The 27,159-nt window shown below is 38.5% G+C and overlaps 3 protein-coding genes across 5 annotated transcripts; 2 read left to right on the forward strand and 1 right to left on the reverse strand.

Annotated features, from left to right (window-relative positions):
* The first annotated feature begins 1,095 nt into the window (after window positions 1–1,095).
* On the forward strand, window positions 1,096–13,050 carry gmcl1 (germ cell-less, spermatogenesis associated). 3 transcript variants are annotated; one of them, XM_041811175.1, is made up of 17 exons: window positions 1,096–1,411; window positions 2,448–2,528; window positions 2,711–2,789; window positions 3,370–3,553; window positions 3,674–3,797; window positions 3,890–3,986; window positions 4,077–4,174; window positions 4,294–4,406; window positions 6,185–6,250; window positions 6,449–6,533; window positions 6,621–6,711; window positions 6,803–6,943; window positions 7,325–7,394; window positions 7,521–7,596; window positions 7,684–7,829; window positions 9,497–9,584; window positions 9,676–13,050. In XM_041811175.1, the coding sequence occupies exons 2-17, from the start codon at window positions 2,517–2,519 to the stop codon at window positions 9,814–9,816; spliced, it is 1,611 nt and encodes a 536-aa protein (XP_041667109.1). In that variant the 5' UTR covers window positions 1,096–1,411; window positions 2,448–2,516; the 3' UTR covers window positions 9,817–13,050. The 3 variants fall into 3 exon arrangements, with proteins under 3 accessions (XP_041667109.1, XP_041667111.1, XP_041667110.1); XM_041811177.1 differs by having other exon boundaries at window positions 2,448–2,521; XM_041811176.1 differs by lacking the exons at window positions 2,448–2,528; window positions 2,711–2,789.
* Window positions 13,051–15,363: 2,313 nt separating this feature from the next.
* On the reverse strand, window positions 15,364–18,461 carry fam136a (family with sequence similarity 136 member A). The gene is made up of 3 exons (XM_041811167.1): window positions 18,190–18,461; window positions 17,953–18,093; window positions 15,364–16,192 (listed from the first exon to the last, which is right to left on the reverse strand). The coding sequence occupies exons 1-3, from the start codon at window positions 18,274–18,276 to the stop codon at window positions 16,004–16,006; spliced, it is 417 nt and encodes a 138-aa protein (XP_041667101.1). The 5' UTR covers window positions 18,277–18,461; the 3' UTR covers window positions 15,364–16,003.
* A 597-nt stretch (window positions 18,462–19,058) lies between these two features.
* Window positions 19,059–26,972, forward strand: pcyox1 (prenylcysteine oxidase 1). Its single transcript, XM_041811716.1, has 7 exons — window positions 19,059–19,269; window positions 19,467–19,614; window positions 20,543–20,749; window positions 20,863–21,037; window positions 21,133–21,344; window positions 21,431–21,583; window positions 23,255–26,972. The coding sequence occupies exons 2-7, from the start codon at window positions 19,503–19,505 to the stop codon at window positions 23,923–23,925; spliced, it is 1,530 nt and encodes a 509-aa protein (XP_041667650.1). The 5' UTR covers window positions 19,059–19,269; window positions 19,467–19,502; the 3' UTR covers window positions 23,926–26,972.
* The last annotated feature ends 187 nt before the right edge of the window (window positions 26,973–27,159 follow it).

Here is a 27,159-nt window from a genome sequence, read left to right on the forward strand (position 1 = left end):
GGGAAAAGAGAGCACAGAGAAAGGGGTAGTCCAGTTTATTGCTGCCTTTTGATTACAGTATAAAATCCCTTTCTTTACTTTATATCCTCTTTCAGTAGATGTGATATTGGTTTATAACTGGTTTTTAAGGTAACAACCTCTGCTGAATCTAAGTTGTTGGTATGAATTGGTGCTTAGTTTTTGACCACAGAAGTGTTGTTGACTAAACACCTAGAGGGTTTTTGAAGTGGTCTGAATCTTCAGAACAAATACCACCTTGGTGTGCTTCACTGACACTGTCTCCACAGACAGCGCACGAGGAAGGACAGAGTTTGAGCGGCACAACAGAGTGTTTTGATAGAAAGATCTAAGTCAGTATTTGATAAATATCTGAGTTTAGTTGATGACTTTTAAAATTCAGTTTTTAAACTGTAAGAGAAAAATCTCCAGTGTTTAAAACCCATGAAAATGTTTGTTAAATTGTATTAAGGCTAAATAATAAGAGAAAGGAGATGTTTTGTGTAATATTATGACACATGCTGAGGTATTTTACTTATTTTTAGTTTGAAATTCACAAATTGTCATTAAGACTCACAAATGAATGCATTTTTTAGTTATAGACAGTTTTAATTGAACTGATTGATACTTATTTAAAAGTTAGCCAACGTATAGAAATTGCTTCAACTACAAAGATAACTCCTAATACATAAAGAACATTCATTTCCCCTTAGTCTCACTGAAGTCTTCACTGAGCTCTGTGATAGGAACAGACATCAGAAGTTAGACCATAAACTGTTGATTTGTCAGTGCCCTTTGGACTTAAAGGGAACCAGACAGACTGGTCAGTGGGGTTCATGATTAGGCATGGTTGTAAAGTTTCCATATGTTATTTTACTATTTCATTATGATAGATATTAATGGCCTCTTTTAATCTATTAAGTTGGATCTTAATAATTCTCGTTGCATGGGGGAAAAATAAACTCACCAAAACAAGAACGGATAAAGATTTTCCAGATTGTGTTGTTTCTCTGTCTCACACCAGGTGGCGCCATCGAGCAGAGCAGCCACCTGTGACGTAGAAAATGCCACTACTATCCATTAAGAGAAGAAGAATAACAAAAGCAGCCGCAAATTTTCAGGGCAGCTCCACATCATCCCCTGCTCCTGGTTTCACTTATTCCTCAATTTATAAAAATGTAACTGGAACAGAGGGACTTTCGCGGTGTGGAGGCTTGTGTGGAGAAGGAGTTTGTCGGCCGCAGCGTTGTTGGTGTTTTCAGCCTGTTGTTTGTGAATTTAGCAGCTAAAGCTAGCCGTGAGGTTAGCTCCTCTTAAACGCCTGACAGACTGTCTGACCTGAGATTATCAACCGTGTTTACCGTCACGACTGACCTGACTGCTCGTCCTCAACCTGCCCGGGGCTGATATTCAGGTGAGTTAGCTCAGGCTTTGTCTTTGTCACACAAACCCTACATCTGGTTTTCATATGGTGGAGGATGGAGCATTCATACCAGACTCAATGTGGTGACCTAAGTTTTGCTTGTTTTGCACGAAACAACACAAGTACGACCAACTGTCCCAACATTTTAGTCCAGAATTTAACCTCCTTATATAGGACTGGCGGTTTAGGACGTCGCCACATTAACTTAGATTTGAAAAAAAATGTTTTTGCCCTAAAGCTCATATGAGGAGTTTTTAGATGGCTATAGAAAGGTCAAAACGAATACTGATTCCTCTAGATGATCTTCATCAGTAGAAGGAGCTGTCAGCAGAGAGATGGACTTCTTCTATGTACATATTTTTAATGTCTAAAGACACTGACAGGGGTCAGAGGACTACTTGAAACAGTCTCTTTCTTAAGCATTTTCCAAAACAAAGATTCATTATCATGACAACAGGGTGAAATGTGTTGTCAAACATGTTCAGGACAAAATAAGTATAGAGGTAGAAGTGTAAACATAAACAGTACAGGGGTTGCCTGATATTGATGTTTCAGGGCAATACTGACAGAGGTTTTTAGGGATGCAGCAATTGTAAAGTCAAGGCTGATTCTGATACCAATGTTTAAAATCTGAAATGCAGGATACTGGATTTTTTTAAGGACCCAATATGCTGATATTTGAAAAATCATTCTATTTGATACAGATATCAATGCCTATATATATTCACCTTTTATTGTGAAAAAGTACCAAATGTATCCTTTACATTTGGGGCTTCATTCAAGATGTTCAAGGCGCACGGTGGGCCTCCTTGAGTCTGTTGCGTCCTTGGCAATCGGGTTGTACATTTTGCCGATGTTCAAGGCCTATATTTGATCTATACTGCTGATCTGTAAGGCTGATATATCTGCTTTACATATCACTAGATTTATTCACATCTGCCGATACAGAGCTCATATTTTTTCATGACTTCTTTTGGTGTAACACCCTAACTATTATACCATCATTTTCTCTCATGTTTGACCACAGAAACAGATCAGAGTTTGTCCAACAGGCCACATCTTCCGCCCTTCTTTAATCAGCCGTTAGGTGTGCTAAATGAGGTATGAGGTATGTAGTGTAGAAGAATTACTGTGTTTGCATTTCAGGCCAAATTAGTTAAAAGCTGCCTGTTGTAAAGGACCAATGTATGCATCTGTTTGATTAAATCAAGTTATACTGAAGGATTGTAGTGTTTTAAGTTATGTGTCTAAAACCTGCATTATTATGTTTGTTTTTCTTCCATCACCCAGCACTCCATTGCCTTTTGTATCAAGATATATTATCGCATTCTGGTCAGAGAAACATGTTCTGAAAGACAACCACAGAGAAGTAAACATATTTATATAAATAAATGCTTTAAGATGTGTGCCTTCACATTCAGTTTTATTGGAATTTTTAGGGATTATTGACATTTCTGAACAAAGATCATCCCTCCTGATTTCAGACAAGATGATGAAGTGTAACATGATAACCCAAAGGCAATGATTTACTATGGATTATTGGATGAACTATGCATTATTTGCACATTATTGCAATAAAGATGGACAATGCTTCAATTAAAAAATGTGTGCTAAGTGCCAGATTTAATTAATTTAACACAACAGATAAACATTTGCTGTTGATTAATGCTGTGCAGTTAACTGAAATGCAGATTTAATTGCATTATGTCCTACTAAAATTTTCAGATTGATATATTGTTGATGAAATAATCAATTTAACCTCAATGAATCAAATTCACTCAGTGAATCCTTAGAGAAAAATTAAAGAAAACACAAACCCAGGCTTTTCTCTGCTAAAGCCCATCTCTGTGTCTCTGTTTGCTTCCAAGATATTTGTATTGATTTGTGGAGCTCTGCCGCATGTCAAGATAAAGTGCAACTGACTTGTTTTGTTTTTGTGTCTTTGTTAGACGCTGACATGGGAAGTCTGGGCAGCAGGTTTCAGTCCCCCTCTCAGGGTCCAGAAGAGGCTGCAGAGGGGACGAACACAAGCCGCAAGCATGGATGTGAGTGCAAGAAGAGGAAACGGAACGCTCAGTGCGACTGTGAGAGTGAACAAGAAGAGGACGACGCCATACTCGATACGCCACGCAGGCAAGTCAGGTTTTAAAAAGGCTGATGGATTACACTAAACTTTCAATTGTCATTATTTAGTCTTTCATTTTCTCCTCTGTTTATTTTGTCTTTTTGTTTTTCATTTGAAAACTTGAGCAGGAAGAAGCTGAAAAGCACATCCCGCTACATTTATCAGACGTTGTTCTTGAACGGGGAGAACAGCGACATTCGCATCTGTGCTCTGGGACAAGAGTGGAACCTCCACAAAGTTTACCTGTGTCAGGTAAAACATAAGGAAAGATACCTCCAAGACTGGGGTGGGTCACCCAGGTTTATTATTTAACATTTGGGTTTTTCCTCTCGTGTATTCTGCAGTCGGGGTATTTCTCCAGCATGTTCAGCGGCTCTTGGAAGGAGTCTAACATGATGGAAATCAACTTGGAGATCCCGGACCAGAACATCGACACTGAAGGTGAAGGAACTGAAATCAGAAAAAGCAGCAGTGTCCTTTTTTACAGTCTCTGTGTGTTACTACTGACCAAACTATTTTGTGTGTCTTCAGCTCTACAAGTTGTGTTTGGATCTCTGTACCGAGATGATGTTCTCATCAAACCCAGCAGAGTCGTCAGTATTCTTGCTGCTGCGTGTATGCTACAGCTGGTCAGTACATTAAATTATATAAGCTTGTTATCTGGGATAACAAAATGACTATCTTGATATTTGTAATACTTGTCTTACGATATTAAACTTAATGAAGTCTTGTGGTTTGTTGTGTTCAGGATGGCCTTATCCAGCAGTGTGGAGAGACCATGAAGGAAAACATCAGTGCAAAGACTGTGTGTGGATACTACGCTTGTGCCACTATCTACGGCTTGGATTCAGTCATGAAAAAGTATGAACTTAATGTATTTTTAAAGTAATCTCACTGCATTTTAAGGTTGGGCAGTAACACAGTATCTCTGGGCACTTAGAGATAAACACGATATCCTTTTAATTCCCTAGGCGTGTCAGCAGTAGAAGCACCTGTGTTTGAAGATGCTGTTAGTCAGAAATATACTTGCTGTACGCAGACTCATGATGGCTGCCACTCTCGCCTCGGCTGTGCACATCCTCAAAAACATAACACAACTCAGGCACAACGTGCAGTTTACACGTCTAGTAGAGGAAGTGTAAAGGCAGAGGAGGTGTGACTGTCAGCAGAAATGACGGGTGAAAGTTTCCAAGACAAACTGATTAAATGAGTCTAAAATTCTCCACATGTTTATGATGTCACTGCACAAAAGTGTCAGCTGATGTTTAAACCTGTTAAAATAATGAAAATACAATCAGTGTGTGAGCTCAACCAGTGGCCATGTTGAGCTGAATGCATCCATGACTGTTTTCATCAGTTTAGTTTTTCATTAATTAAATATCTGATCAATGTAGTTTGACAAAATAATGAAAAACTAAAGTGATGAAAACAGTTATCTTTCTGGATACATCAACTCCTGTAACGACCACATCTGTAAATGCAGCTGGCTGAAAGTCACCAATTAACACGGTCACTAAATAAACAAAAAACGTAGATAGTGCTAGTCCCATTAGTTATACTCCCAGAATTAACATTGTAGTAACTTCCTCAGTTGTTTCCATGTTTGTAGTTTACATCCTAAACACCAGGTAGTTGTACACAGTCTGAGCTATCTTAAGTACTCAGGCCTGATTTTTCAAAGAGAGAACCTGTGAAAAACAGACTTAGTATTTAGAAGTGCTTATACCTGTGTATTACATGATGGCACTGTGCTGTTGTCTTCTAGTTCTAACATGCTCAGCTCATTGTAACATGTTGTATGGTAATGAACTGTTTAAAAATGCTTTAATTTTTTCTTTCCTGAGCAGACAAATATTAACATTAATGATCTGGACACAGAAGAACAGGATGTAGCAGCTGTGATTAAGCAGTACATCTCAGTAAATCAAGTACATAGATATTTTCATGTATATCTGATTTAAAGCCTACCAAACATTACTTCACATTATCAAATCTGGACTGATAAAGACTTTGATGATTATTTTTTAAGCTTGTGAGCAAGATAAAGGAAAAAGAGAAGGCATATGTACCATTGCACAGTGTAAGATGAGCCGAAATAAAAGGGGAAAAAAAAGCTTCATTTGATCATCCATCCCAGTGTAACTCTGTTTACCAGGGAGTTTCGTAAACAATGCAGACACCTAGCCATAAATCACCCTCTGTGTCCCTGTAATACAGGCAGCTGAAGAAAGACAGGGTGTACGATGAGACAGAATCAGGGAAGACATGCACCAAACAGTCCCAATATCAGAAATCGATCCCTCCACCACTGCGTTTAGGACTCTAACCTTTGGATTGGGTGGCTACTCTACCGACTCAGCTTAACTGGCGCCCCTTTTTTGTATCTTTTAGACTGTTAAAGAGGCATTTTTAAAAACTTACTGAATGAAACATGCAAATGAGCACACTTGACTTGGTCCAAGCTGCGTCTTGTAAAATGTGATTTCTAATCACACTACAGCAATACTGTGTAGTGTTGGAAATTTAGGTATAGTTTAACTGTATTGAAATTTAGATATTGCCCAATCTTATGACATTTATATGACAGATATATCCTTTATACTGTTCATATTCATAAAACTTACATTTTGTTTCTGCAGGTGCCTTGAGTGGCTTCTAAACAACCTGATGACCCACCAAAATGTTGACCTAATGAAAGAACTTGGGTATTTCTTTACCTCTTCGTGTTTTTTCTAATATTTCATTGAAGGCGTCTAATGTAGTATATTATCAGCATGAATGGCATCATTACAGTGTCTTGCTTGATTAAAATTGTGACTATCAACAGCAGCCCTTTTTAATCCTGATATAAAATGTATTTAGCTGATCACACTCAAAAAAATTGGTGTATGCTGCATTTACAGGGCAGAGGTGATGGAGCAACTCATCCAGTCTTCTGACCTGTTCGTCATGCAGGTGGAGATGGACGTATACACAGCTCTGAAGAAGGTGGATAAATAACTTCTACACTTCATTAACCCTTTGATAACCATGCTGCATTTTCTAAACTCTCTTTTTGTAATTGTCTCTCCACAGTGGATGTTCCTGCAGCTCAATCAAGCGTGGGATGGCCCGATCAAGCAGCTTCTGGCTGACGCTGACGCCTGGCTCTGCAAACGCAGGACTGGTACAGAAAAGCAACATTTGCTTTAGGACATATTTGTTTTTAGTCTTCTTCGGTAGCCATTCATAAATGTTTGACCATGTTTCTTCTGTAGACCTGTGTGAGAAGGAGCCTTTCTTGAACACAGAGGAGGGCGTTGCATTTCGCTCAGTGTTCAAACACGTTCGTCTGCAGTACATCATCAACGACCTGGCATCTGCTCGCATCCTGGAGAGAGACAATATTCTGCCGCCTGGTAAGAAAAGCATCTTTATGGAAGGATTTTAACAGGAATGTGCATCTTCTGGATTTGATTCAATTTCTTTTTTTTTTTAAGTTGTTAATTAAATCATTTAATTTCAGTTCAGTTTTTATGGACCTCCATTCAGTAAATGATTGTTTTAAAAAGTATAAGCCACGTCACATAGACCAGTATTTTTTTTAGCTTTTTGTTTGATTCATTTTTTAATAATCTCTTTTTATCAAAAAAAAAAAATCATTTGAAGCACATGCTCTGTTGCACTCCAGTGTTAGAAAAACATGACAGTTTTTACAACAATGTCTTAATTACTCTCTGTGAATTATTCTTTCCTTGCATTTATGTTATATTGTTATTTTCTGCTCTTACTTTTTCCAGATTGGTTAACGTCGGTGTACAAAAACCAGTGGTTTGCGATGTTGAGGACAGAATTTGACAACGATAATGGGTAAGAACCTGGGATTGCACAAATGTAATGTCAGTGATGTTGTCTGATTTGATATTTCAGCCACTGCAGAAATTATACCTTTGCTGCTGTTGATCGGGTAAAGCACCTTTCTTTGTGTCTCTTTAGTCCTCAAGAAGCAAACAAAGATGAGTTTGAGCTGAGCAGTATGAGGTGTGGCAGAAAACTTACAAAAGATGGAGACGTAAGTTGAACAGTGGCTGCTGCAGTAATTTTAGCTCCGGTTTCTTGTATTTATTTAATTTATGTTCTTATGTATCCTTATTTTCAGTACTGCTGGCGATGGACTGGCTTTAACTTTGGTTTTGACCTACTGGTGACCTACACAAACCGCTTTATAGTCTTCAAAAGAAATACTCTGAGTCAACCATGTGGGGGCGCTGTTAGCCTACAACCTCGAAGGCATCTGGCATACAGGTCTGTGGTGCATTCAACTTCTGAATATGTATTTGAACTTGTGCATATGGCCGAGTCTGTATGGTATCATTTTTGTTTTTTGAAAACAGCAAAAATATGTTAAAAAAAAAAAAAAGAAGGCTCGCAGACATTACCCATTCTGATTTCTCACTAAAAACTAAATTTCCGATTTTCTCCGTGTGACATTTGAACACATCATGAAAAGGTCTTAACTTTGTCCCTCCTTCGATACTCTAGAGTCTGAGTTGTCTGAGTTAAACACATCATAATTTTACTGTATCTCACCTCGTTTAGCTCACTAATAAGCATAATCTCACCAAAGTTAACGCAGATTTTAACGTTGGATTGATATTCTTAACTGACTGGACTCACTACAAGGTTTCAGAGTTTTTATCACTCTGTCAAAGACTGAGGAGGATTACTGTACAACAGCAACAGCAGCTAATATGACCAGTCTGAACAGCTGATGGAGATTTTCAGTGATTCAAAGGTAGGCTGGCTACATTTTAGTTTAACTTCTTGTAGATTACCACGGGAATACAGAGAAGAGAATAGTCTTCAGCAAAAAAATGTTTGAATCCTCCTCTTCATCCTCGAGTCCTGATACAGTTGAAGCTCGAGTCTGAGTCATCAGCGCTCGAGTCCAAGTTGAGTCACAAGTCCTCCAATCAGGACTCGAGTACTACAATACTGGTCAGGACTGATGGACCCAGTTGTTAAAGAACTAAGGAACCACAAAATCAGCTTGAATGTCTCTTACAGTAATTTTTTGCAATGAATAGAAAAAGAATACTCCGGGTTCAATGTCTGTGGGAATGATTTTTTCCAACCAGATTACTTATCCAAAAAACAGACTCTCTGTGCAAAGACCAGCTCACTCGCAAATGCCCTGTCACTACATTGTGAGGCTTGTTGTTTTGCATTGAGTCATCATTTTCAGACTAATCAGCACCTCACGTGGTTTATTTTGTAGTTTGTCGATGTTGACGTGTATGTTTATGGCAAAATTAGAGAAAAAAGCTGTTAAGCAGTACAAAACATGTCATGGTTTGAGTTTTTCAATAGTCACCGCTGTTGTACAGGAAGTGAAGATGGTTAGATTCAGATAAGTACCCTTGGTATCTCAACTGTAACCTTGGAAGGCAGATGGAGTGGCTTGATTTCATATCTGTCAGCAGGCAGATTCATCTTGCAAAGCTTCTTTTAGACATGCTTTCCGTGGTCTGAGAATGACTTGACCAGTCAGCATTGTTTGAGGAGACCAAGATGGTAGCTTTGGGAGTGGTTTAGTTTTCCTGCAAGCAGCAATGGCAGTCGGTGCTCTGATTAGCCCATATGACTGTGAACGTAACAGATATGAATATGAGTGTATGCCCTCTTGTGACTTCCATGGTCTTATATCATGGCCGACTAAGAAATACATGTTTTTTTGCCTTCTTTGAGCCAAGCCAGGCTAGTGTTTCCTGTGCTTCTGATCAGTATGCTGCACTTCTTTTGTTAGTTTTGTATAGTACAGGTCTTTGTGTAGCATCAGTATTTTGATGAAACTCTAAACAATAAAGCAAATAAGCTTATTTCTGATTAAAAAAATCCAGAAAGTGTCTTTTATTGTGAGTTTTTATTTGTGAAATATCCTTACCTTTTGTCCCTTTTTAAATTTTGTCCAGATTACGTCTTGCCTCTTTTGACAGCCGTGGAAAGCTGGTCTGCAGCCGCTCAACAGGCTACCAGCTCCTCACGCTCGAGAAAGACCAGGTCAGAGAGCCCTTTTATATGTACCCATTACCATGAATAATTGAATAGTCTTGACTTGCTTACTAATGATCTTTTCTCTTTCTTCACTCAGGAGTACGTAGTGATGAACCTGGACAGCCGGTTGTTATCATTCCCTCTCTATGTGTGCTGTAACTTCCTGTATACGTCGCCTCAGTCGGACCAACGTTCAGATTCCTCAGAACAAGAAAGTAGTCCTCGCAGCGTGTCTTGATAATGAGTCAGCTGCCTTTAACTGCGACTAGTCCTCTGGTAAAGCTGAGACTTGACACTTATGTACAATCCACTGCCATATTTAACATCACTCTGACATGAGTCGGTCATATCGTCTGCATGCTGTGTAACCCAGTGAGGGAAATGTTTCGTGTCTGTGTATTTAGTGTTTTGGCACATTCAGACTCAACTGAGTATAAACCGGGTTAACAGTTTAATGGTGATGTGGCCAGAAAGGAAAGGACCCCATTTACCTTCAGGGCAGCTCCACAACCAACAAGAACTGAGATAATTGACCATTTCTTCTTTAAAGATGATTTAATCCTGCTTTGGACTTTTCACAGCTTTAGACAGTAGAGACATGACTTACAGATCTGGTGATTGTGAAGACAGTGCAACAGTTTGGCTTAAATTTGTATTAAAGGTGACATATCATGCCCTCTTTTGACCTTTTAACACAGTCCCCTGTGGACTTAATAAAACATCTGTGCTGTGCTTTGGCCAAAATCTAATATAGCCGTGCACCAGAAGAGGTTTTTGACCCTGTATAAACCAGCTTTTAGACTGTCACAGTGGGCGCAGATTCGGAGAGATTTCCAGACATAGACAGTCGTCTTGGTTGGCTTATTTCATGTTCTGTGGGATGGAAGCTACTCAAGATACTAAAATACATCTGCAGAAGTACTAAAAGTGGGTTTTTATGATATGTCCTCTTCAATGAAGCCACTCTGTTTCTGTTTATCTGTGTATGGAGGCATTAACACCATGGTAATAAGAGATAACATCCCGAGGGAACAGCACTTGAGATTTAAACAAGGTCAATCCTGATTTGGTGCCTTTGAACGCTCCACCAGAACAGTGCTGTTTTGAAACATGTTGGCACATGTACTACAGCATTTCTAATCAGCACACAAATCTTCACCTGCCATTTGAAGCGACTTAAAAAAACCTCTCCTTACATTTTGTAAAGAAAATACACCAGCTTGAGCTGTCATGATACCACAATTTTAAAATTACATCTGAAATTGGGGAAATCTGTCTCCTCTGGCCTGGGAATGATGCAAAATCCCAAGGAGGGGCTGGAAAATGTTGCAAGGGAGAGGGATGGCTGGATCAGCTGGCTTAGGCTGGCCACATGCTCCATGATTTTAAGGCTGACTTTAGGCCAGTTTTGGCAAAGTCAAGGGGCGTGTCCCAAGTTGATGCTCGTCACAAATGATTATTTGTCCAAATAATCCTCAGATGTGCGGTGCCGTTGTGTTTATTTTATAAACTGCCTACCGTGGCAGAGCCTTACTGACTTTGAACAGTAAACATCCAGCGTGTTGGGTATTTATGATTCTTGGTCAGACTGCTTCCAGTGAGAGAACCACAACATCCAGAATGACAAACTGACTTTTTGGCAAGACAGTCTGGCTGCAGACCGTTCTGACGTCCATTTTTACAGACGCTGTGTATCTCAGAATCAAAATACAAGCTAAAACTTTACAAATAAATTTAGATTAAACTTCCTTTTAGGGTAAGAGTTAGGATGCCAAAAGTCAAACATCAGACCTGCACAACCTGGTTAGAAAACATTTAATAAAGCTGAGTAAACAGTCTGCTAACAGAAAAAAAGCTCCTCCTCCATTAAAAACTTCTAACACACATAGTTCCTTTAGCCACATAAGCTGCGTAGATAAAGGAACTACTTAGCTAACATAACTAAGCTCACAAAGCAGCTACATAAATTGCGTAGTTTAGTAAGCTTTAGCTATGTTTGCCAAAGTTCAAGTAGCTAAAGCTAACTTAGCTACATTAGCTTATGTAGTAATGTTAATTACGTAGCTATGCTAAATCTAATGAAGCTAAAGAGTGCCACCATTCATGTAACTATTTCTAAAACAGGTCTGTGCATAATTTAATACCAGATTAGACCTAACTTATTTCTGCTTTATTTATGAAACAATTCTTAGTCTGTAACTTTTGTTTTGTGGTTATTTCATGAATGTAACTGCCAGACTTTGTTGATGAATGAAGTTGGGTTAAAAACGTAATCTAAAACTGGAAATGAGCTGTACCTGCAAAGTACGGCACTTCCTTTCTGAGCTATACGGTGTCTCAGGTGAAAAGTCTGTGAGAGTGGCCGTCAGAAATGTAGAGTCTGCAGCCAGACCCCTCTTGTTTTTGGTCAAATTGTAACCAAACATTCCTAGTTTGATTAAAACTTTTCTATGCCATCAATTACTAGAGAAGCAGATCTCTCATTTAAAATAATTTAAAATCATGTGATACTCATATTGATTAAACCATGCAAACCACAAAGCTGAAAAAAATCTATTGAAGTTGGACAGTGTCATTATCAACCACCACTGTTTATTATCTACTGATACAGATTCAACATTTCACCTGCTGTCCTAGAAAGGACCAGTGACGACACTCAACAGACTAACTTTATGAATCAAAAATGCAGTACAAGCAGGAAGTGTTTTACCACTCTTTAACCCTTACAAGCCACGTCTCTGCGCTTTCCTACACCACAGCAGATTCTGTTAAAGCTTTCATGAGATTCACTAGATCATCCCCAGTGTCAAGTTGCCATTGGACTTTGTAAATAAAATATAACCTAAAATCTATTGTGTAAAAACTCCATATATAAACCTTTAAATAAGAACAAATATGCCTACAAGTGACTAAAAGATCACTACCAGGAGGATATCTCAGACTTTGACGTAGACTTTCATTACAGGGTCAGGATCCACAGGTATCAGAATAATGTTTCTTTACAAAACTCTTCATTACTTAGTTAGCCTCTTTGACACAGTTTTGAGATGATAACTAACACCAGCACTCGGATGTTCACATTGTGTTAAAATTCAGAGACATATTTTTAAATGGCTTTCACCAGCTTATCTGGACTACAGAGTGTCCATTAACTTGCATCACTGTTCCTGTACCATTACAGTTACTTTGTCGTACACTTTTGTACTCTTGTTAGGTCAGCATTTGTTTGGCAGTTGTGGACATCTGTTACCTCATGCTGTAAAAAAAAAAAACAGTACATGTACAGCTAAGGAGTCAGTATGACTTGCCTGTAAAGCATCAACTGTAACTGTCATTGTTATTTTGTTTGGCATTTATTTATTTTGTACTTCATTTGTATTTGTATAGATTTATGTTTTTTGCAAAATAAAATGTGTACACAATACCTGACAGCCAATAAAAACGCCCCTTCATGTGGGCTGTGGTGCTATCACGCAAGCTCTCTTTCCTATGCAGATCTTTTTACAGCGGGGCAGGTTTTCAGTCCTCAGAAGCTTTTAAAATAAAGAGTAAGGTGAACTCTGGTGCTTCACATCTACATCTTCTCATTGCTGTTCTTAAGCTTCTTTTACTACGTAGTTAGACTTAGTCAAGTCTAACATGACTTTCTATTAATGGTTAACAAGGCAAATAGCTGTCAGTGTTAAGGATTTTGAAGGGGCCAGTCAGATTTTAGAGTCCCTGCTCGGCCCTGACATCCACGGTCTCCGCTCCTAGTCAGATTTTGGACGACACCAATGGCTCATCTCCACAATTAGACATAGACAAAGAGTTAACTTACAGAAGTGTTGTCGCTTAAAAGATGATACATGTCATGTTTTGCCAGTCATGAATCATGTTATAAGTTAATACTATATTGTCTGCTTGCTCGGATTTTTGTCTTGCATCAGAATGTTGTCATTATTTTGGTCATCAGTATGTTTTAAATTTTACTTTTGCATCCCAGTTCAGACATGGAAAAACCATGTCTACAAATTCCTCTGTCAACTTGTTTGTTTAGAGGAAAAAATAAAGCAGCATTGCCTGGTGTTGAAGGTAAGTGTTACAATACAGTGAAGCAGTAGCTACAGGTTCAGATGTCGGCCATATTTCATTTAGATATTTTTGTTCCAGGTCATTTAGAAAAAGACCAAGGGCTGCAGTTGGCCCTGAGCTGTAGTCTGGGCGCCCCTGTGTTAAAACAATCCTATTAAAAACGGATAACAGCCAAGTTTAATTTCTAATGGAGGATTGAATTTAGCATCCACTTTTATCTTGTGAAAAAGAACCTAAACAAGAATTTACTCTTACGGGCGACACATCTTCATCTCAAATCCCAGATGTTTCTGCAGCAGATTGACTTCAAAAGCAGTTTGAGTCCGTCTATTGTAAGCAGACGGCTGATGTCACACAGGCTTTGTCCAATTCTTTCTACAGTCTTTGCTAAAATATCTCAAACACACCCTTGTGACTGGCTGGAGTAAAGGTGATAGAGACTGATGTCATTGTTAAAGGCTTAAAGTTCTCATACATTTTGGAAGGAATTAATGTTTTTACTATATGTTAATTAGATGAAAATATTGATTTTATTTCAGTTCATGTCAATGTCCGGCCACCAATGTTGGTCAAGAAAAAACTGGCCCTTGTGAACATGGAGTTGATGACCCCTGCTGTGAAGTGATAAAAATCTGTATTTAGGTTTGTTGTATGACGGGCCACTGTGTTATGAACCCCCAGGTCAAATTTCAGTCAAATAAAACATCTCTAAATTCATAAAATTTAGAAAAAAAAAAAAAAAAATTTAAAAGCTTCAGAGTCATGGAAAATGAGGTAGAAAAAACTGCTCCAAGGTGGTGTGGGCGTGTCTGTTGAATGAGCCAAAGCTACGCCCACTTAGGAGAAATAATACAATCTGAATGGATGAAAGCACTCATGCCATTAGCCTGCCCCTTGACCTTATGCTGGCTTTATGATGTCTGTTACGTCTGTTTTCTGGCTCCAATCCCTGTTTAATGCTTTAAATGATCCATAGACCACTGTGGCTGATAGGTTTGGCACATTTACCTCACGATGAACAAAAACACAGCAATTAACTGGCTGTTAACTTTCAATGAAGGCAGTAACGTCATGCAAATAGACTCTACTTGGATGAACTGCTCTGTGATTTTATACTATTGTAGCGTTAGAGGGGCGGGGTATTTCCCCACTGTCCCTGGTGACATCGCGAGCCCACATATTTGACCTGCCCAAATTAAATCCAGCCAGGAAACAGGTGAAAAACTTTCTGTCTAAAATAAATCCAAAATTAGTCACATGTAGATCTCAGTGTTTTCACATGTTTACATATTCCAACATATCTAGTGTGTTAAGACACAAATGTTGGGTTTCACTTCACAGGGTCTTTAAGAGTTTTCATATTTATTAATAACTAATATAATTTAAGGCTGGCTTTTTTTCGGGAATAGCTTTTTTTATTTACAACCTGTGGATAAGTCAATGCTGCTAACACACATTCATCAAAATGGGTGCATTATAACATTCACCTGCTGTTGCACAACATGTTTTATAAATAAAACTTATTTATATGTCAAATTTGTTAATGTCCAGTGTCTCAATGCAATTACTGCTGCTGTTCCTATACCAGTATGTGTATATACTGAGAATATTCTTATGCTGTCATTAACATTTTAACTAAATAGTCTCCTTTATTTAATATGCACAAGAAATGTTAATTTTCTTTCAAGTAATCTCACTAATGCAGCCAAGATGTAGGTGCTTTTACAGTACTTTTAATCCAGACATAAAACGTATGTCAACATGGGAGGTCCGATGATTTCACAGTAAAATGACACAAAAAGAAACAAGGGCGTAGAAGTATCATACGGGAGAGAAACTTCAGATTAAACACAGCTGAGAAGAGTTGATGTCTAACTTTGCCACACAGATAGATGTGAATCATTTCAACTGTTGTACATTTTTTTTTAAAAAACTGCTGCTTAAATATGCACTTATGCTGACTTTAATAAGTTCCCTTACAGCTCTTTGAGTTCCACAAACAATGATTTGACACCAGATGAGTTCCTTTGTTTCCTTCTTGAGGCAGATAAACAAGCTCTATCAAACTTTTCTATCCCAGGGAGGAAACTGTAGATCACACGGTACAGATTTCACAACGCTCTTTACATTATAACAACATTCAGCACCAGAGCCTCTTAAACTTGTAAAATCCCTCTTTTTTTCTTTGTTACATGAACTGTTTTAAACTTCACTCCCCCATCCCTCTGTGGTGTCTCGGCCCTCTCGTCTTCACTTGTGATCTGGTCAGAGTGGCTGAGCTTATTAACCCCGTGCTGCTTAATGTGAGCGTAAGGAGCGAAAGCTGCCTCCACGACAGGCCACAGCTGTCCTCACTGAGCTATAGAGTCCAAGTTCTCTTTGAGTCTGCGGGTCATGCTGGGGATCAGGTTGATGTGATCGTCCACACAGCTGCCCACACATCGATCCATCAACGATCGAACGGCTGGTTCCTTAGCGCCCGAGTCAAAGAGATCCTTCGCTTTATCGTTGCAGTGCATCGTGCATCTGGTCAGACGGTCCTGGGTGGACAAAAAACATCTACCTCAACTAAAAGCAGTCAAAAAAGTGGTAGAGCTTGGATGCCTTTGCTTAGGTCTTTCTTGAAGGACAACATTCCTGAACCATTTTGTGCACTTTTGAAATGTGCTCCCCTACAGGAAGAGCTCATGTACTCATGTAGAGTATGGTTAAATACAGTATGCCTCGTTCATCTCTACGGAAAGAAACAAACATATCTAACCTTTTTTCAACAGGTTAGAAACACTATGCTTTCTCTGAAACTGGAGAACATGAGAAACATCTTTTCAAGCTCTACCAGACTTTATAAGAAGAGGACTGTCTTTTTTAGTGCATGTATGCTCAAGAAAGTGTCTGAAATGAGGTACTCAGGTTCTTGATTAAAATGAAGCAAGCATATTAAATGCAACATTTGGATACTTCCGTCCCATTATTAAAGTATTTATGACAGCTTAAAAGTTTTATTTAAGGAGGATGAAACCAGTGAGTCAGCAGAGAGCCTCCACCCCCTCTCTTTTTCTCATTTCGATTTATTGACTTCTACTTTTGCTGAACTGTCTAACCTTTTTATTTATTTACTTATTTTTTTTTGCTGTTTTCAAACTACTACTTTATTTTTACCCTGTGCCTCTAAGTTGCACTGACCTGAATGCATAAGAATTTCTGCTGAAATCTGTGCATGAGCTGCCAACTAAGGATGGTGGATCAAGAGGCTCACAAGAGTGGATTTTAAATTAATTTCCGTCACAAATCGACCAATATTTACTGGTTTCATTTCGATCTAAATTCAAAGTGATTGACTAGGTAGCCTGATGCTCTTATGTGAGGAAAGGTCTTTTTATTTCCAGAGTTTCATCTACTATTCAAATTTTGACAGCCTCAGAGGAGACCTCCTGAGATCAAACTCTGTTAAAGCAGTAAATCTAAATTTCTTTCTGCCCAAGGTATACCTCAGATCAGCCCCCATTTGCAAGGCAAGCCATATTCATTTCAATGCAAAATAGCCTTTTTTATATGTGTTACAGTATCTTTAGATATTATAGAATTATAGTAATACCATATGTTCTTGCAAATTCCCAAGGCACACCGTTTGAGAACCTCTGCCTTAAAGGGTTAGTACCCCTTGTTGGGAACCAATACTCAGTTGTTTGTGGGACTGCCTTTAGTAGTTTGCGAATGTGCCTTGAAATTAAAAAAAAAAAAAAGGTTAAAGTTTATGATGTATGGAGGCCAAATATTTTTTATCACTGGATAGTTCCTTAAGTGTCCATTTGTTGCTGGCTACAGAAGCAGCAGAGTCACTTCCACACCCCATGTTGAAATGCTGATTTTTGCAGCAAACAGGCTTACATCCTGGTTCAAAAACAATTTTGGTCGGAATAGTTGACGCCTTTGTGGGAACGCACAGCCTTAGGGTATAGCTTTAGTCAATGCATTTAGAGATCTGCAGTTAAAAATATGGCTTGGCATGATAGCATTAGACTGAGCTGGAATATTCTTTTTGATATATGCTGCATTATGATCTGCAATTTTAAGCAAGTGAAGGAAAACAGTCCAAATTTGGCTGGCATATATGGTGTAGCATGTAATTGCCCATGATGAGCAATGTTACACAGCTGAACAGGAAATCCTGTTGAAATATAACTACTGGTTGAAAAGGACAAGTAAGCTGCAGTTCCATATGTTGTGCATATTTGGAGTCTACACATTCAAATGTTGACAGGTAGGTAGAATTTTCTGTTATAAAGTGCATGCTCCTCACCTGAAACTTCTCCAGCTCTGAGGTGACCAGTCCCTGAGCTTGGGCCAGAGGAGTGTGACACCTCTCGATGCACTGATGGACCTGAGACATGGAGTCCGATGGACGATCACAGCAATCTGCACTGCAGCTGAACATGCGACCCTAAAACACCCCACAACACAATGATCAGATATATGATAGATTATGGATGGATGTATATTGCTAGAACTAACATCTAACCTCAGATAAGACTCCTACCTGCATCTTACGGATATGGTCCCTCTCCAGGCTTTGGACCATTTCTTCTACAGCATTCTGCATGCGAGCCTGATGAGCTTCTGCCATCTCTGTCCGGTCTGCTACTTCACCAAAAGTCTTCTGATAAATTCAAGATTGGTTATCATCTAAACCAGACCCCAATAACGCGATGTACCGTAGGTGTGCACTTTACTATTTGGAGATAACTAAGGTCACCTCCATTCAAGCATGGTTCAAGATGAGATGATGTTCGTCTCACTTCCGTTTTGCTTCCGCAAGCAGATTTAAAAAAAATAGTTCTTTTCCGGTTTTTAAAACGGACTGCAGAAAGATTACTCTAAATATAAAATTTTCCATTGGAGATTTACCTGTGTTTTAAAACCGTCGACAAATTATAATTTTGATTTTCTGTTTTAAAGTTCTCTCGGGTTATGACTTCCGCTCACTTTAACGATTAATTGGACTTCAAAATAAAATGAAATTCAAAGTATCTTAACTGGCTTTGATATACGTTACCTCTTTTCAATGCCCTTTTAATTTATCAGAATAACACATGCTTTATTAATCATCTTAAAGGTAAGGTGTATGGCAGGATTTGTGAAAAGGCTCTATTAACCCCCGTTATTTAAATAATCATCTACAAAAGTACGTGTTCCCTGCATTTGATGGACTTCAAATGTATAATACTCCTTTAACTGATATCAAATAAGAGGAAATAGGTTTAATAAAAAACACCAAACTGTAACGCATCTTGCCTGGGGAGAAATTGCCTTTATTTATTCAGGCCAGCCCATCGCTATCACTCTTACGACTTTTATTGTGAAGCTCGAACGAAAGGGTGCCCGGAAATGTGTCTGTGTGGAAAGACGTACATGGTATTTCGACATAAATCAACCGTCAAACCTGTTTAGTTAGTTACAGTCATTTATAGTACTGTGAGTTGTTTTGTCAAAACTTAATCTTTTTATTTTGACCTAAAATAGGGAACTTTTACCGAGTGGCAAACGTATCCTGAAGTGTAACGAGAAGGTTGAGTCTTTAAAGGCTACTTCTGGATCTCCTGTAACGACTTATGAGATAGTAAGTCAACACTAAATACACTTCTATTCAACTACTTATGTTGTGAATATAAGGCGGGCTCTTTTTAGTTTTTCCTCTGCTGGTACGGTTGCTATTTTTCGTTGTTGTTCTTAGAGTAAATAGGAAGTGCCCTGAGTGTAACCTTTGAACACTGATAGTGACCTGAAATTAATCTAAGTTATTGTGACCTGTTACAGATGATTATTTGTTCATAGTAACTCTATGTTACTGCAATGAATCCACGGGTCCTGTCAGTGAGAGCACTGCTCTTCCTCGGGCTTTGGCACACGGGAAGAAGAAGTTTAGCCTCAGCTCCAGAGCTGCAAGATCCACCCAAAAAGATAGGTAAGCCATATTTACAGTGCATGTACAAATAAAATACACTTGTCATCCTCTCTGCAAAATGAATTATAACAATTGTGTAGGCTGTAAAGCTGGTTAACTGGAGCATATGTAAGCATTACCTCCTCAAAGACAGAATACAACCCAAAATGAACATAACAGACATTAAAATTCACATGAATCACATTTTTCTAAATTGATAAAGTTACCTTGAGTTATCCATGATACAGTATGAATGCTTCACAAGGATATTTACAATAAACAATGCTTAAATCATAACTGGTCATACTGAAGTGAGAAAAAGAAGGCAGCTGTTTAGAGCTAGTGTCTCAGTGGTTCCCACAAGATCTTCAAACCTCTGAAATCAGATTTATTAAAGTTTAAGGTCATAAATTCTTGCATGAAAGATGTTAAATTTCAGATTGCACATTTATGTCTGAATACATTATCAAATCAAAACTCTTAAGTTGGCATTAAATTATTTTTTCCAGTTGATTTGCTTGTTAAAGTAAAAATCCACACTATGTATGGCGATACTTTTAATATTAAAGAGAAGGCTTACTGGAAATGCAGGTACAAAAAACTTTGTGTCAAGATGTTTTGTAATGTGGTAAATATTTCAGTGCTTGTGCTTATATTTTAGTCATAAAAGTTTTTTGTGTGTGTTTAGCTTTAATAAAAGCATTTGATGCAGATGCTGTAAAATTAACAAGTTAATTGTGTTTCATAATCGTGATCTCAATACCAGTCAGAATAATCATGATTATGATTTTTGCCATAATCAAACCGTGAATAGTACTATCTCAGACTGATTTAACACTTGTAAGATGATATTATAGAAAGTACAAACACTTACCTGCATAGGGGAATACTCCCAACCAAGCCTGCTGAAGAGCTGGTTAACAGCATGTTTGCTATTGCTCTTTTACAGCTATAGTGGGAGCAGGTATTGGCGGCACATCTGCAGCGTTCTACCTGAGACAGGAGTTCGGACCTGGGGTGAAGATCGATGTCTTTGAACCAGGATCTGTCGGTGGGAGACTGGCAACAGTGAAGATGGGAGATTACGAGTATGAAACAGGAGGCTCAGTGATCCATCCTCTCAACTTACACATGAAGCACTTTATTGAAAAATTAGGTAAAGCCATCATGCCTTTAAATCAAATTATTATAGAATAAGTTCAAAAATAAATGTCAAGATCATGATTAAGTCTACAATATTTTAACTTTGCTGCATATGACTCTGTTTAGGTATTCCTTCAAGGAAAGATGTCCCCTCAAAAATGGCCATCTTTGATGGAAAGGAGCTCACGTTTGAAGAGAGTGACTGGTTCATAATAAATTTCTTCCGCTTGCTCTGGCGATATGGGTTCAGCTTCCTTCGGATGCAGATGTGGGTGGAGAGTATTTTGGATAAGTTCATGAGGTGAGCTGAAGAGCAGTTTCGTTGTTTAAACTTGAGATCCACATCCCTGGTCCTGTTGGGCATCTCAGCTATCTTGTTTGTCTTTGTATTCACAGGATCTACCAGTACCAGCAGTACGGTTACTCCTTCTCCAGTGTAGAGAGGCTGCTGCACGCCATGGGTGGAGATAGTTTTCTAACTCTGATGAACCAGACCCTGGAGGAGACGATGATAGCTGAAGGATTTTCACAGATCTTCCTCAATGATATTGTCGCACCCATCACTCGAGTCAACTATGGCCAAAGTGTTCGCATCAACGGCTTTGTGGGTACGTTTGACTCAGTTCTTTCCTTATCTAAAGAAAAAGACTGCGCACACAAAAATTAAAAATTAAATGTATGTCTTGTCTTGTAGGTGCGGTGTCGTTAGCTGGAGCAGATTCAGGCTTATGGGCAGTAGATGGAGGCAATAAGAAAGTGTGCTCAGGACTGCTGTACTACAGTAAAAGTGAGCTCATCTCTGCGAGAGTCACCTCTATTTCTGTCAAGGTTCGACCATCCAAAACAGGTGCCTTTACATGCCTATTTCCTCTCTTTATGTATCATTCATATGCATTAAGCCTGCAAGATTTGAGAACAATAGGCGATGTGTAGTCAATGTTGCGATAACAGTATGAGGTGTGGTAAATATGCAGATATTAAATAATTCATATCAGCTTTAAGCACTGACTATAGACTACTACTACTATAAAGGTTGATGACATATCTCCATTTCGCTTGGACAAAAATGATGTTAAAATACATGAACAACCAGGAAGCCCCTGCCTATGGATCCAAGTCTGCATGTTGGCTCATAAAGAGTCAGTATTTCAGAAGTTACCCATACGAGCTTTTAAAAGTAGGGATGCACAGTATTGGTATTTTGTTGATATCCAATTTGCTGCTATTTCCAAATTCACTTAAGCCACTACTGTTCTTAGCATCAATATATAAAAATGTAGTTCGGGTGTGGAATTTCAGTCCCTAAAACACACTGTATAGTTTAAGAAATTAGGATGAACAGAAAACAACTTCAGCTGACGTTAGTCTCTCTGGCCCCGCCTAAAACTTCACAAACTTTCATATATACAGCTGATCTTTACAGCTGATATAGGCCGCTGTTTATAGCTAACAAAGGTAGAAATTTATAACGTTACAGTTGATTTAGGTCAATATTTACAGGTGATATAGCTCAGTATTTACAGCAGAAATGGGTCTAAATTTACACTCCATATAGGGTGATATTTGCAGCCAATACAGTTCAGTATTTACAGCTGATATAGGTCTGTATTTAAAGCCAATATAGGTTAAAACATTTTGTTGATAAAAGTCAATATTTACAGTTGAAATGGCTGGTATAGGTTGATATTTACAGTCTAAATAGGTCTTAATTTTCATCTGATATAGGTCAATAATTACAGCTGTTTTAGCTGATATACAGCAGGTGTAAAATTACTTCTGATATAGGATATATAGAGCTGATGTAGCCAATATAGGTTCATATCAGTCAATATTTACTGCCAGTATGAATTGATATTTAGAGCTGACATATGTAAATATTTTTTGCTAGCATTGGTCAATATTTATAGCTGATATAGGTCAGTACTTTCAGTTGACATACATAGGTGGATAACTACAATTGAAATAAAGAATTTTGAGTCATTGAACTTAGACAGGGTGGATATGCTCTCATTTTGTTGCACATTTATAAATAAATAATTTTTTTACCTGCAAAGTGCAATTGCCAAAAAAAAGATCAGTTTGTAGTTATATATTTCTATGTAGTTATATATTGTTATCGCAAATTTCCTTGAATTATTATATACTTTTGGGGCTATATTGCCTCCCTCCTGTTTTCTATCTATTAATACTCACAGTTTTAATGTCTATTCGCTGTGCTTAATGTTTGACAAAATACCTGTGCTTGTCACATATCCCTCTTAAATCCAAAGTTAATGAACAAAACTGTTCTTTTTCCCAACACTTAACTGGCACCAGTTAGTCTAAAAGTAGCTGCTGGCTAGTTTGACCTTTAACTGGCTGCAATTAACATAGGTTTTATACCCAGGGCTATATAATGGCTAAAATGCTCACATACTAAGTGAGAAAGTGTTACTCATTTCTAACTCATCAAAAAAGATAACTGTTTTTTTATTTGGATAAAATCAGACATTTTCATCTTTCCTTTCATCACTTTAAGGCCTCACCAGCAGTTTCTACGAGGTGAATTATGTCGACGAATCCGGCTCAGCACATGCTCTGTATGACATCGTGGTCATAGCAACACCGCTTCACCAGGGAAAGTCTGACATCACCTTCTCCGGCTTCTCCCCTCCAATCCCATCCCACTACCCTGGACGGTACCACCAGACCGTCTCCACTCTGGTCCACGGCATGCTGAACATGTCATACCTCGGCACCACTGAGCCAGCCTCGCAGTTCACCGTGTCTGACATCCTCACCACAGACACAAAGGGTTCCATCATCAACAGCCTGAGCTCCATCGACCCCATTCACATCCCCTCTGATTACAAACGTCCTCCTGCCAGCGAGGCCAAAGTGTGGAAGGTGTTCTCCCCTCAGTCACTTTCCAAGGAGCAGCTCAAGGACATGTTCCTCTCACAGGACTCTGTGTCTGAGACGCGTTGGCTGGCTTATCCTTCCTACCGCCCCCCACACAGGAGAACTCCCCCCTTTATTCTTCACAACCGGCTGTACTACCTCAACGCCGTGGAGTGGGCGGCTAGTGCCATGGAGATGAGCGCCATCTCAGCAAGGAACGTGGCCCTGTTGGCACATCACCGCTGGCATGGACAAGTCGGCAAGATAGATCAGGAGGACCTCCACACTCGACTACGAGGAGAACTCTGAGAACAAAAAAGCAATAAAAGTTTAAACTCACAGGTACTCATGGAAACGCCTGCTGCACTATAAAAACACTCCTGTCAGGCAAACGTCTTCAGGTATCTGGGCTTAACTGACCTCTTTAAGCACAATTTCATGGGTGTCACTGTGGTAATTTTGACTATTTTTTCTATCTTCCTATTACTGCATCAATGGCTTAGACCCGCACAGTAAGAATGACAGAGAAGTCAAAGAAGACTTGTTTACAGTTCAGCATGTAAACAGATTATGTTGACCTGGATTTGGAGGGAGATAATCCCTTAAAGCATAGAAAACATGACTTAGCCTCCACAAATCTCTGCATTTTAGAAAGTGAAGAGTTTAACTACCAACAGAACCTTTACCAAAATAAAAATGAAAAAAGAATTGTGGTAATAGGTGGAAAAAATGTGTACATTACATAGTATGGCTGTAACTCTTAATTACGGTCAGCATTAAAACTCCTATGAGGAGTTTTAAATGAGCTATGAAATGGACTGAAATTAATGCTAATCACCATTTAGGATCTAAAAAAGAAAAACACAAATACTGATTATTTTTATGAGGTTTTAGTAACGTGAGACTCTGCAGCAGGGTAGATTTCAGACAATGGATTCTGCAAGGAAAGCCTTTATTTTAGTAGTTGTCTTCCCAACAGGGGGCGGCAAAATCAACACAAATCAAAAACTCCTACAGGGGCTTATGATTAATCCAACTATGTGAAATATTTAAAGAATTGTTAAAAATGATCATCACAGAGCACAGATGGCCTAGCAGTTAGGTTGCACCCGGGTTCTTGCCAGCTGGTGGCTTCTTCCTGCAAGCCATTCCCGACTCTCAGCCCATCTCAGACTGTCCTCCTCTATGAACTAAGGCATGAAAAGACCAAAAATAGATTTATAAAGAAAGACCGCTACAATCAGGGTCTGAAATTAATGGCCCCCAAGTTTGCACTTGGTAGGTTTTCTGTTTGGTAGTGTGCCAAGTGGCAGATAAATCTATGTAAAGAAATAGTCACGTATAAGAAAATGATGCAAAGTTCAAATTGGGTTTGTTGTGAGGCTCCTCTGTTGGAGCTGAACGCACACAGGAACGCCACTGCCATGGAGTAACTGTCCAAACCACACAGCTCAGAAAACATGCGATTCATGGCTCCAAGAAAATGCATCATAATGGTGATAGATACATTTACTAATATGAAATCCCTATGCATGTTTTTAGTCAGCTGAAAGAAGCGATTAGTGTGCACAGGTGCTATGGAGAATCACTGAAACCAGCCTGACCACAAAGGAAAAAAGTTTTTATTCAGACTGCACAATTTTAGCCAGAACACTAATCCTGATTATTTTGAGTAACAATGTAAGCCCGATTAACAATTATGTTTTTTTCTTTTGTTTTTTAAGGACTTTGTGGTTACATATTTGTTGTCAGAGCTGGACTGGGACAAAAATCTGACCTGGCATTTTTGGCCCACCTGTGCCCCTAACAGCTGGCCAAACACAACCCATCAGTGTCTCTGTAAATAGACCTGCTGTTCAGCTGTTCAGCAGTATCCATACTCAAGTGGTTCATAATATTTAAGCTTATTATGACAGCTTTTGGAACACATTTTACATGCTAAAATTGACAGCAATCTGTGGAGAGCACAATTAGATTGGATTAATTGCGCAGCCCTATTTGTGATACTTCAGAAGATGTGGCTGTGATCAGACTGTCAGTAGGACTTTCTCCATTCTTACTTTTTCACCATATCTGCATTTATTGTGCAGATAGCTGCTGATAGTTGCAATTTCAAACTCTGTTTGACCCAAAAACGGAAGATTTATATGCTAAATATATGCTCCCTGTTACTCACATTTTATGTTATGATACACACAACACGAGCAGGGCTTTTATGTGTTTAACACCACCAAAAGTGAAACAAATGATAGTGTAAAAACTCTCTTTTTGTCGACTATAGAAGGCTTGTTATTCACAGAAGGGTTTTTGTTGTGATGGATCTAAGGGGTGGCCCTTACTTTAAAAATAGAAATAAAAAAAAGGCAGAGCAAAGAAATGATTGCTGTTTTTTCCTGATATGAAAAATTCTTTTCATTTAATGACAAAGAAAGCAGCAAATGATGCCGCTGAATCCTGTAAATCTTTGACATTACTGACTGAAAAGTGACTGGAAATGCTGAATCAATCATCAAAATCGCTCAGTGTTTCCTTTATTCTGCTAATCAATGACTTGATTAGTTGTTGTATTAATCTCTAGTGCCAGATTTTGTCATCACTGTGAAGCTTTCTGCACTACAGGGTACACACGTTCCTCAGTGTTCCTCTGTCTACCAGGGTGTCTTGTAAAGTATTTTTCGATGATTTAAGTGTAAGTATGCACATTGCTGCCTGCAGCTAGCTTCCTGAAAAGCTGCTGATACAACTAAACATGGTAAGCCTTAGGCAAAATGATTTTTCTGGTAGTATAAATGTCCTTTTAATTTTAAAGTTGTGTCTTCCTTTAAGCAGTCTACTGTATGTTTGTGAGTTCAGGCAGCAGAGTTCTTTCACTATGATATTTTCTTTGTTGTTTTTGTTGCTGTAATTTTAATGACGATAATGAAAGAGTCTGATCGCACTGATAAGATATGAGCTGTATATTTGTAGCTCTTTAACTCTGTAATTGTGCCTTATAAATCCATTATTTGGCTTCAGTCTTTATTGAATGAGAGGAATCCCTTTAAAGTAAGAGCTCCTTTAGTCCTGCAGGTCCCTTCTGTCCTGATGTTTAATGAAATTAGACCAAACTGAAAACGATGATGCATTTCTGTATTTTGTTGTAACATCTAAAGTAGATTTGTTTCTGTGATTTCTCTGATGTCATGATTTTCAAACCACTGTCCTTTTCTTTTACAACTCTAAGAGACTAAACTGTTGTTAGTTTGATATCTATGAAGCACTTTTAGGGGCCTATTTTTGTAGATTTTTCAAAGATGTTTTCTGGTTACGACTTTATGACAAAATGTACTGTAGCAACAACATTAAAGTGCTGGTTAATCAACAGATAAGTCTCAGACAGCTTACTTTTCATTACTGAAGATCCATTTTTATCTAGTCTTAGTCCTGTATTCTTCATGAATTAAAAAGTAGTGGACAAACAGTCGTATTGAGGAAATGAACACTGGTGTGGAACAGTTTTGTTGTCCTAGCATAACAAGATAAGCCATCGCAAAATTTTTCACC

This window comes from Cheilinus undulatus, linkage group 17 (assembly GCF_018320785.1).
Source record: "Cheilinus undulatus linkage group 17, ASM1832078v1, whole genome shotgun sequence".
NCBI classification, from domain to species: domain Eukaryota; kingdom Metazoa; phylum Chordata; class Actinopteri; order Labriformes; family Labridae; genus Cheilinus; species Cheilinus undulatus.